Source organism: Gavia stellata, chromosome 4 (assembly GCF_030936135.1).
Source record: "Gavia stellata isolate bGavSte3 chromosome 4, bGavSte3.hap2, whole genome shotgun sequence".
Lineage (NCBI taxonomy): Eukaryota > Metazoa > Chordata > Aves > Gaviiformes > Gaviidae > Gavia > Gavia stellata.
Window position 1 is genome coordinate 17,990,877 of NC_082597.1, and position 11,964 is coordinate 18,002,840.

Below are 11,964 nucleotides of genomic sequence, written 5' to 3' on the forward strand. Positions count from 1 at the left end.
TATCTACCTTTGGAAAAAAGTGGTAATTAACCCCCACTATATATTTCTGCAAATGACAAAAGCATTCAGAGTGTGAACAGGACATTTGCAAAAAGTCAAAATGAAAACATAAATGAAAACACTTGCTGTAGGTCATTACCTTATAGCAGATATCCAAACATAAACTTCTTTTTAAACCAAATACAATGTATTTTCCATAAACTGACTAGACATACTTACACAAAAGTTCACTAAGCTAATATATAATTTTATCCGTATTAAAATCTGCAATGTCTACATAATATAAAATGCCATAAGCTTAACAAGATAAGCCAAACCCTCACATCAGCTCCCATGTAACCAACAGGGTGAATTTAATTTCATAAAGCTGAAATTTGAGAAAAAATATTTAGTTTTCTTGTGCATTAAGAGCTATGCTGGTGAGACAAGAAGCACCCTTACCTTTCCATCTACAGTATCACTAATCATTGTTACTGAAAGACTAAATGTGAGGAAAGTACTCCACAACATAAAATTTTGGCGTGGAAGCAATCATGTTTGCCCCAGCTTTGCAACACAGAAGTCCCCACTCTTTCCCCAAAACAAACAGAAATTTATTTCTAGCACTTTGTTTTAATGCAGTCAATAATACAAAGAACCTCTACATGCATACATTCTGATGGTTAGGGATAATTTTAAAAACCCCAAACATTTAGGACCCATTTTTCCGGCCTCTCTCGATTTTCTAGTCAACTAGTAGAAAGCAAGTGTCCTGCTGCAGAGTAATTCAGCAGCAGAAACACAAGACATTAGTACTTCATTAAATACCTAAACACAGCATGTGTTCTTAAAGGAAGTGTTTTATTTTCCAAAATAAGGATTTTTAAATGTAAACAGGCAGAATTTTGGTGGGGGTTTTTTGGGTTGTTTTTGTGGGTTTTTTAGATTGGGAAGGCGTTTTGGGGGGTTTTTTTGGGCGGGGGTGTTTTGTTTTTTTTAAATGCATCGTTTCTGTTAAAAAAATTCTGAGGATTCCTTTTGAGTCTGCCCTAAAGTACCCTCAACAAAGCAATTAGCACAAGCATCCTGAGACTGTATTTGCTTTACCTGTGAAAGCATGTGGCTCTGCCATTTTTTGCCATTTGCCAATATTACGCCGTTTCTTGTTAAGTTCAGTTTCTTCTACAGCAATGATCTCGGCGGTTGGTATGAAACAGCTCTCTGTATGAACACAAGATCTTACACATTACCATCTTAAAACAGCATCAGAATTATTATTTCTGTACACGATATAGACATACAATTAGAGCAACTGCTCAATAAGCACAACCAAGAGCATAGGTAGAAATTTGCTGAATATTTTCGATTTCCTTTTGCGTTTAGTCAAAGCACATAATCCAGAACCACCTATGAACTACCCCAAATAATCTTTTAAATGCCTATAATTTCCCAGAAAATTAGGTATTCTGAGTATGAAAACATTTTTGAAAGAAGCCGAAATCCAGCAATGTTCATTTCAGAATAATAAAATTGCCCCTTCAATGATGCCTAGTCCAGATATTTGACAGCAAACAGCACAAGCTATTTCAAAGAATGTGCAACTAACTCTTGTGCAGACAGACTACAGAGGCTATTTGTTATTCTCAAGTAAGTAGCTGGCTTATAAAAGAAGGGCATTCATATGATTCTTACGACTTTAAAAATCCCACTAAGCTTTTAAACGTCAGGATCTCCTAAGAAGCAAATTCTAGATGTTATATTTACGTACTGTTAAATATATTTCCCTTGTATCAACTTCAAAACTATTGTTTTTCAGAGTTCAAGGCCTCCTCTTCTTACACTATGAAACAGTTTACTCCACCCTCACTCTTTTTTCTCTTATAGTCCCCCAACACCTTCTCAGTCTTCTTAACTCCCGCCAAATTGAGGATTTTGTCTTATTTTCAGTACTGATTTCAAAATTTCTCTGCTTTTACCGTTTCTCAAAAGAAAAGTGGAACTGAAAATGCATGCTTTGTATTTATGTACAAGCGCGCGCTCTGTGTATATATACACACACCACATTTAATTACATAATAATACATATTATTAAAATAATATAATCTCCTATATAGTAACAAGTATAACACACTTGTTTCTCTCCTATATAGATAGGTATATAGAGATATAAAGAGATATTAAACACATAAAATACAAACACCAATACTGTTGTTACAGGGTTTTATCCTACATTTCATCTTCCTCGCTATTTTGCAGAAGTACCATGCTGGTGGCGAGGAATGTAAAATAAGCAAAAAATTTTCCCGAGCTTTTCACAGTAGTGACTACAATTCATTTGCCACTAGTTCAATTTCTTTTTTTTTTCCCTGTCCTATTTATTTTAGTCAGAGTTATTACCTATTGTCATGTCTATTTACATATTGTGGACTACACACAAGGGTTTTTTTTCCTTTACAGGTGTTTTAGTATCTGACTTGATTTACATTCCTTTAGGGATTTTTATCTTCCCAGAGGTTTTTAGCTTGATTCCAAAGAAATGTAGCCTCCAAACTTTACACTGAGGTCTTTTAGGAATCTGGCTGTATTTGAATGTTATAACTACTTACAAAACAGATTTCGGCTTATAACAATTGCATTTACTATGTTTAAGACATGATGGGGAAATGCAGCAGTCACAGAATGTCTTTATAAAGATCCAACAGCAGAGATGAACTCACTAAAAACACTTTACTTGTGTACAGATATAGATATCATACATACACACATGTAAGACTATATCAAGTGTTCAATATTGGATAATAACAGTTAGTTGGTCTCCCTAACATTCAAAGATCTGCTATGGGATCTCAATATGATTATCCACCTATCCATTTATCCAAGGAAAAAAAATACAGAACAGAGATGGAACAATAAATTAAGGGAAGAGAGCATGTTCTTTAACCTTTCTTTCCCAGAACTGCTTTTAGTTCTCATTTTTCTACTGGCTATGCCACCTATCCATATGTCAGAATATAAAAGAAAGCTCGTTGCATTTATAAAGATTGCACTTTGTGGTAACTCATTTTGTTGTTGCTCACAGATATGCTACAAAACTGACATAGTACATTTAGATCAAAGTTTAAATGACAATACTCTACTGAACGTTTTGGGAAACAGTTCTACATACTGGATACTTATTAGCATGTACGCTAGGATCAGCAACATAAGTCAATGTTTTATTAGACATTTTCTATATAATAGAGAAAGCTGTCCAACTGTACAGATAGCAAACAGATTAAAAAGCACTTCCAAATCTGTATCACTGAAAGCATTTCTTTGGAGTATATATTTTAGCAGGTATTACACAGCTTATATTAACAACCCTAGACCTTGAAACCACTTCTACTAAGCTCTCCTAATTCTTCAGATGTCTGACAGTCACATGACTGGAAGCTCTGCTTTTCTTAAGAGATGCACCAAAAAAGCAAAGAGTAACTGTTTTAGTTATATACATGCATTTTTTTTTTTTCCTTAAGCCACAAGAGTTACACATCTGAAAAAACAGATTCCTGGAAAAAACCAAACAAACAAAAACCCAAAAAAGGAACAAAATAAAAGCAAAGAACACAGTGATCCCACTTTCCCTCTATGAATCTTTGGGTTTGGTAAAAGTCTGAGAAGTTTCTATTCTATGAATACCAGCTATGCTGATTGTGGCCCTCAGTACTACCTGGCACTGTACCAACATCATGCAACTCCACTGCCCTGACAGTATACTCCAATCTTAAAGGCAGTCGAAACCACACACTAGCTAATACAATAAATGCAGAGGGCCAGAAAGATGCAAAGCTGTCTCAAATACAAACACATTACTCAGAACATTCCCTACAGCTTATAGAAACAAATCTGAATGCAGTGGCATTTGTGTTTGAATAGAGCTCAAGAATTTCTAATCAGTCCAAATATGACTATTACTATTTGACTTAGTGTTATACAGTATATTGTTTAATCAGAAGGCAAGTCAACTACTTAGTACCATCCTCCCCCCCCTTTTCCCCAGAAGGGAGAAGTTTCCATTGCAAAGAAATCAAATAGAGATCTTCTATACAAGCAGCACACTCCTGCTCCTATAAACACAATGCCTTTATCTGCCATTTAATCACCAAAACCCACCCCATAAAAGTAAGTAGAAGGTCTATCCTGCCCTCTTTTGAGAGGTCAACAAGGTTCACACATGCACTAATTATAGTCCTTTCCCACACCTACTTTTGTAGCATTTACCCTATTATAAAGTAGCATGAGCCATTTCTTTCACTCGTTTAGCATAAAGGTGTTCACTCATAAAGGCCTTCACCTTTATGAGTTTCTCCCAAAACATGGAAAATCTTATCGCCACATTAACAAAAGAAAATTGGTACTTACACCAGCACTACTAGATGAACATTAATGAAAAAAGTTGAACTATGGGCTCAGACCATACCAAACAAAGAATTTCACTTGGCTCTGTACAATATACTCAACCAGGTAGTACACAACAGTTCCTAGACAAAACTCCAGGCAACATACCGTGACTTTTTCAACACGCACATCTAGATTCAAGAGACTGAATTTTGAGTTCAGAAATACTGAAGTACATATCAATTCTCTTAAGCTTAATCTCAAAGATCTTCACACATTTATGTTTTCACCTTGTTCAACGCCTAGCATACATGACACACTAAGGACAATGAGTTGCCCATTCAGAGCAGCTGAATGAAGGGGCATGGCAAAAAAAATTAACAAACAAAACACACAACGGACAGGTGACAGTCTTCCTAGCACATTGACTGTGCCAGTGCTCTTACAGTCTTAACACACACTCTTCTTGAAGTGCAAACTGACAAATCAGCAAAATACTGTGTTAGATGCATACCACTTCTCCTCACATTAAGCAAGTGAGAGAAAAAAAAAAGAAAACCCAAAGCAAGCACACTAACAGTGGGCTTTCTTCGTGAAAAATGTAGCCAGCACTTGTGAAGTGTGATTCAATGTGTTAAGAAAGGCTTTCTGGTGCGTCATCGCTGTCTGCCACTCCCCCAAAACAATTCCTGAGTTTATAAGCAAACTGACTTAGATCCCCAGTCAAAATTTGGTTGTTCATCACTGCCAGGTATGTATCCTACAGACCAAATTACTCCCTTAGAAACGTGTTAGCTCAAAGCAACACAGACATGTGCAAAAGCATAAAAACATTGTTGATCACAGCATTTGGTTTATTCTTAAATTCAGATGCATTCAGATGCATTCAGAATTAATTTAAATTATTAGTATACTCTTGTGACTTAAAAATATTAACGACTAAAAAGCTGGGGTGCAGATTTAAAGAAAAAGTATTTTTTTAGTCATTTTAAAAAGTAATTTACTGTTACAGATCACATGAACAGCAAGTTATCTTGTCCTAAGTTTAAGCTTTGCCTTCACCTAAAAGCACAAAACCAAGAACGTTTTCCATCAGAAGGTACATTACATTGATCATGCACTACAAAAGCTGTATCTAATAAAGTCCAGAATAAAAGAATATAGTGGATAGGGATATAGAGCAGAATTACACAGAATTCACATCGGGGCAGGGGCGGGAAACACCATGACTATATTATTTCATTCAAAACTGTGGAACAGTCACAGAAACGCCTGAAGGCCATGATCTCACAATATACAGCCATGTATAGAATCAATTTGCATATTTAAATCATACCATTGAATGTTTTCACATTGATTTTTTTTTTAATTTCCAAATTAAATCTTTTCAACTTAACTATGACTATTTCAATGGTAAAGCATAAAATAAGATGCGCTTCTTCACCTTAAGGGAAAAAAAACCACCAAAGAGGTGTACACTGAGAAACATTTATTGTTTAATATAGTGTGCATCTGTATTTGAATAATGTCTCTTCCAGAAGACGACACATTCCAAACAAACAATGCTTTCTAAAGGTATTATTCTCCACATCCTACCAGTTCAATGTAGTCAGTGGCACTGTCTAGAGAAAAACATGGTTCAGATTTCTACACGTGCCCATTGCCAGCTGGGAACAACTGATGAAAAACGACCTTGACTAAGGATGTGCTAACACACTACAGGTGCTGGACAGACTTTGTTTCCAAGAAGGCCCACCTCTGCTGTCTTGGTACCGTGTTTATCAAACTCAGCATTCTTTAGAATCCACAACATGAGAATGGCATCAGCATTGTCAACACTAGTACTGAGGCTTCCTCAAGTGGTTGTTTTGGGGGGAAAGCTGCAAAGGACATGCCAAGGGAGAATTCTGAAGGGAGAAATAGAAGGGTTAGAAGAAACCGCACACAATAAGTGAAGGCAAACAGTCTGGTGCCTAGTTTGATCGCTCCCTTCAGACTTGTACTTTACAATTAAAAAAAACCAGAAAAGTGTCAAGAGACTCTCAATTCTGTGTTTGTAATCCGTTAGTACTAGGCATGATACAATCTTAGCCAATACTTCTAAAATACCCATAAGTACATATGTAAAATATATAATCTGCTATGAAGTTTGGTGCACAAAGTTTTATCATGTGTTACTTGATAAAAACCTGACTGGGCCATCAACATGAGGAAGTATTAAAACAATTGATCTACCCAGCTTTGCAGATCAACTAAATCTCATGGTGAAGTGTTACAAGGTTGAAAAATAATGTTCTTCAGAATATTTGAAGATGAAGGCGTGCCTAGGAAAAAAAGGTGCACAGCTAAAAATAAGAGAAAGACGTGAAACATTTCTGATAAAACTTTTCCCTCTAAGTTCAAAAAAGTCTAACCAACCAAAGAACGGGAAATGAGAACCTCATTACACTGAAGACAGAACTTGAAAATATGATGCTGATAAACAAGGTCTAACAGTAGGAAGGAAAGTAAACAGTATTTAGGTTTTAAAAACAGACCATGACTTGAAGAAACATTTTATGGTTTTGTTATTGTTGGTATCTTCTCAATGACAGCATGAAAAAGAAGTCTCCTGAATTAATACTTCTTTATTCACAAAATGCATTTTGACAGAATGGGTTTTAGTTTTCTTTTTTTAATATCGTTGTACAAAGATGAGAAAACACAAGTATCTCCTCCCCATATTCCATAAAACTATTTCCCTGGACAATAGGGCAAAGTCTCTGTTGTTTCCTATCTGTTCCTGAATTTGGATGCAATAGGGAGAGGTAGATATTTCAGCACTTCTACAATATACCTAACTATAGCTCCAGTTCCTTACCTGTCAAAGTCTGAAAACCTTGACCAAACCATTTTTACTCATGTAGCTAAGTCCAAGACAGTAATAAATACTCAGAAAATAAGCAGCCCTCACTGAGTTTTTTCAGTTTAAAGACAACTGTTTCACTGTAATAACTACCTATTAAACAAAAAATACAGCATTTTTATACTGCATAATTAAGTCTGTATTTAGGCATAATGCATAGTAGTCACGTAGTCAAAGGCTAAATGGTAGAAAGATGCCAATCTTGGTCAAGCAACTCCTCGGAAATTATATGCTTCTAACTAACCATGTTCCATATTATAAAGTTTAAAAAAGTTTAAATATGCAGCTCATATTTCCAAAATAATTGTAGAGAACACAATGAGCCATCCCAGGTCTTAAAAGAGCTTAAAGACAACAGGGCAGCAATAATATAAAACTGTGGTAGTATTAAAGCACAATACAGGAATGTGCAAGAAACACATGAATTAATCAGGACGTTAAGGAAAAGAGGTACATCATCTATTGTATTGCTCTCTACATAACTTACAGCTGTGCCTCCAGAACACTTAGGCACTTCTTTTTCTTCTCCCACCCTCCCTTTTCTCTTCTGATTCTACGTCATATTTTCCAAAATCTTGTAAATAGCTATGTTACAGGACAGCAGCGACACTCAGTAACCAGACCTGCCTCCTAAGGAATCTCCAACTGGGTACTGCTTCAGAAACTGCCTCAAAGAGAGTCTAGTCCACTATGTCCCACTCTCCTTCCACCATTCCCAGCATTCTGACACCCACTTTGGAACAGGCTTCAGGACAGGTTTGTACTCGGTTTGGCCCACCAGGAGTAAGTCGAGAAAACTTACAACTTAAAAAGTTGTAAAAACTTACAACTGTAAGCAGTTGTAAACTTTAGAGTGCTAACAAGAGAGCTAGTATGATTTTGTGGCACTCCTGCATGGTCTAAAGGAAGTCATCACACAGTAGAATGGAGCTCCCATTGAACTTGCTCTAGCCTACAGATCAGTCAACTGGTAACTATGCAAAGGCATTTTTAGAAGGATTTTAAACAATTCAACAAACAATTCAACAAAATTCTCTCCAAAGCAGGGGCTACTTTACCTAGTGAGAGCAATTGTCTCAAAAGGCTTTCTATTTTAAATTTAATCCACATACCTTTCTTTAGACTCATTTTATTTCATTTTTAAAAGTATACATCTGATTTTTCACACCAATATATTAAGCTCCGCAGAATGGAAGAACTAACTTGTCTTCAAAGTCCTAAGTTCATTTAGCTGTACAGCTGAAGTAATTCAGGAATTTTCAAATACTTTTTTCAGCAGCATTGCTGCTAAAAACGAGGTTATGTCAAATTGTATTCACACAATGGCAGAGCAAGGATAACAAACTCTGTTTTCATATTATCAGGAATAAGAAGAACTGCATTTAAAACATGACCAATTCTCAGCTATGTAAACTACAACATCAAATTCTTAAAATACTTTTTGAGTCCTCCTTCCCCCTTTTCCCTCACCTTTTTTCAAAAAGCCTCACAGGTCAATAAGATATTATGATAATAATCAGGAAAATATTCAAGAAGGGAAGAACTATTTAACTATTTAAGTTTGGGAAGTTGCCTGGGACTGGAGATGTCTATATTCAAACCCTTCTCAGATAAACTTCTAGTCAACCTCTCTATTATTAGTCTCTCTCAGTCTCAGTTCCTCCAACCTCTAAAATGAGGATGACAGCAGTTTTCCACTCCACAGCAGCTGCTGTGAAAAGGACATGACACATTTTCAGATGTTCACATACCATGCTAATAGGGCTACATTAATAATGGGAATAATTACTAGATAAAAACACCAAGGTCAAAAAATCTGATAAAATGCCACCTAAAGTGTAGTAGAAAGCTTGATATACGGCAAATCTTGTCAGGTATTTTCAGCAATAACCTCTCCCTCTTGCAGTTTTGTAAGTCAGCACTATTCTAAAATTACTACACAAAAGGGGAACTATAAACAGCTTTGTTACCCCATTACAAACTATTAGCCTGTATTAAATATTTCTAAAACAGTAACTCACCAAAGTTAAACTTTGTGGAAATTTCCATAAAGCCCTTTAGAAAGCAAAGAGCTTTAAAAAACCTCATTTGAAAAAAAAAAATTGCCTGAAAGACTGCCTCAGTACGAAAGTGTTTTTTAACCACAACTAAGACATGCAACTAAAAAAGTTGCTTGTGAAGTTCTGCAAGTCTATTATGTCCTGCTACGATTAATTTAAATACAACATTACAAACTACATGCTGCTACCTACCCACGGTGCCAAGGAACAACGGGGTTCAGCTAAAGAAATCTGTGCTTTCCTAATCCATTTGCAGGGACAGGTTTCCCGCCTTTGTTACAGAGGCAGACTCTCGGAACAGATGCTTAATTTGCCTTCTCTGCACCACACGGAACTTACTGCACTCGCACGCAGCGTCTGCGGGTCACCGTGAGTAGCTCTCACCTTTGTTTCGAAACGCGTAAGCCGATGAACCGGCTGATACGTTCAGCAAACCCGGCTGTCTGCCGGTGACAGTCCCGCCACCGCCTTGTCCTCGGCTTCATCTCCCCCGCTCCCTGGTACCCCGGCACGGCCGCAGCGCGCCCGCACCGCCCGGGCCCGGGCGTCGCTAAACCAGCCTCCGTCTTTCACCGCTGGACTCTGAACCCCAGAGGCGACTGCCGCGGCGGACACCGGGTGACGCCGACTGCCGCCCTTCCTTCGCAGGGCGAAAAGGCGCCCCAGCACAGGAAATACTCGGCGCTGACAGAATACTCCGAACGCTCAACGTACTCCGAGCCGACAAGAAGCCGCACGCCGCCGGCGTGAGACCGGCTCCAGCAGCGCCGCGGCGGGGACAGGGCCGGCCGCAGGCCGCCGCCGGCGGCATCCGTGCCCGAAGCCGCCCTGCCCCACGCCGCCCGGGACGCTGCGAACGCCCTTCCCCCGCCGCTGAGGAGAGGCGGCCCCTCAGGCGGCCCCGGCCCGCCGCGAGGCCGCGGCAGGTGCGCTGGCGGCCGCCCGCCCGGCCGCCACAGCCCGTCCCGCCCCTCCACTCACCGCCGCCGCGGCGGCGCGGCGGGCGGGGGTCGCGCCAGGCCAGCCGCCCCCGCTCCTCGTCTAAGGTGACCTCCCAGGAGCGCTGCCCCAGCCCCAGCGAGGAGACCAGCCGGGACCGCCGGCCGCCCCGCAGCCGCTCCATGGCCGCCCCGAGCCCAGGCCCGCCGCAGCCCGCTACCGCATGGCCCAGCAGAGCGGGCGGCCGCCACGGGGCGAGCCCGGCAGCTAACGGCGCCCCTCGCCCGCCGCTGGCCGGCCTGTCCCCCGGGCGGGGCGGGGCGCGGCGTCAGCGCCTACGCCAGCGCCGCCGGGGCGGGGCGTGCGGGGGCCGCGGCTCCCGGGCACGGCGCCCGGCTCCCCGGGGCGGGGCCGGGCCGGGGCAGCCCGGGGCAGCGGGGCCGGGCGGCGACCGCCCTCGCCGGCGCCCGCGGTCAGGCTGCCCGGGGCTCCGGGCCGCAGAGCAGACGGAGGGCCCGCCGCCACCCCGAGCCGCTTTGTCTCCTCACCCCGCCGGCCAGAGCCACGTGCTCTGCGACCCGCGGCGGAGGCTCGGCCAGCCTGAGCCCCCGGGAACGGCCAGCACGGGGAAAACACCAGCGCCGCGGGCACGGCTCCGTGCAGGGAAACTGGGGTTTACACCATAGCGTCTGAGGATTGTCTTCGTGCTTTTGCGGGAGGATCAAGCACCCACCACAGCGACGACGAACTCTTCCCTTGTCAGGAGAGTGGAAACTCAGTGAATGTATCTACCTGCGTAGTACCACAAAGCCCTCGGTCTAACCTTGCCTTCTTTTCCATAAAAAACATTCTGAGTTTGCCTTAAAGATGCTGAGAATAATTCACTATGGTTAAACTCTTCGTTCTTCGCTGTCTTTCCCCCATGGTCTCCCTGAACCTTATCAGCATCCTGCCCAAAATACAGGCCAGAGTGAGCGGCAGCTGCTCTGCCTCTGACCTTACTCCAAACCTACTGGTTCTGAATATTTCCCACAGAAGTTAGAGAAAAATGTCACTGGTCTGTTCTTACATGGGTCCAGCCTGCGACCTGTCCTCTGCTTCACAAGGATGATACAGACACTCCAGCTGGCTTTGCTTTGCTCAGAGCCAGCGCAGGGCTAAAAAGCTACTGCACTTGAGCTCTGCTCTGAACCTTCTAATGCACTCACGTTCCATTTTCTGAAAACAAATGAGCTAGGCACTGTTATTCAAGTCGTGTGTCCAAGACAGTCCTCCTGTGCCATGAACACTTGTCATCTTCTATCTCGATTATTGCAACACCCTTTCCCCTGGCCTTGAAAGACATCATGTTGCCACCTTTACTGTTGAAAATACCTAGGCATGTCACACTTTCAGAATTTCAAGGAACACTGTTTCTGTCAATTGTATTGCCCTGTACATCTTTGAATCCTTCCCTCCACAAACACCTGTAAAGCTCTTCACGTTGAGCCTTAAAGTAGTTTGTTGCTAAAGTCTGTTGTGAACAGTAGTCTATCAAATCAGCCTCTGAGCAGTCATTAGCGTCTCACTGTTTCTTTGCATTTTGCCAGCTACTTCATCTGTCGTCATCCCTCTTACACTTTGATGGTAAGATCTCTAGGCCAGAAACGTTGTTTTTGTTTCAGGTTGCACGGTATCTAGCACATTTCATTTCCATTAGTTGTA

General features: G+C 41.3%; 1 protein-coding gene across 2 annotated transcripts in view; it reads right to left on the reverse strand.

The window, feature by feature from the left end:
• The window catches only part of CERK (ceramide kinase), a 43,045-nt gene extending 32,601 nt beyond the window's left edge, over positions 1–10,444 (reverse strand). The window contains exons 1-2 of one of the 2 annotated variants that reach the window (XM_059816284.1): positions 10,306–10,444; positions 1,087–1,200 (exon numbers count right to left, since the gene is read on the reverse strand). In XM_059816284.1, the coding sequence (XP_059672267.1) occupies positions 1,087–1,200; positions 10,306–10,444 (253 nt within the window). Of the gene's footprint in view, positions 1–1,086; positions 1,201–10,302 lie in introns of both variants that reach the window. The other variant, XM_059816283.1, reaches the window with a different exon arrangement.
• Between the last annotated feature and the right edge of the window lie 1,520 nt (positions 10,445–11,964).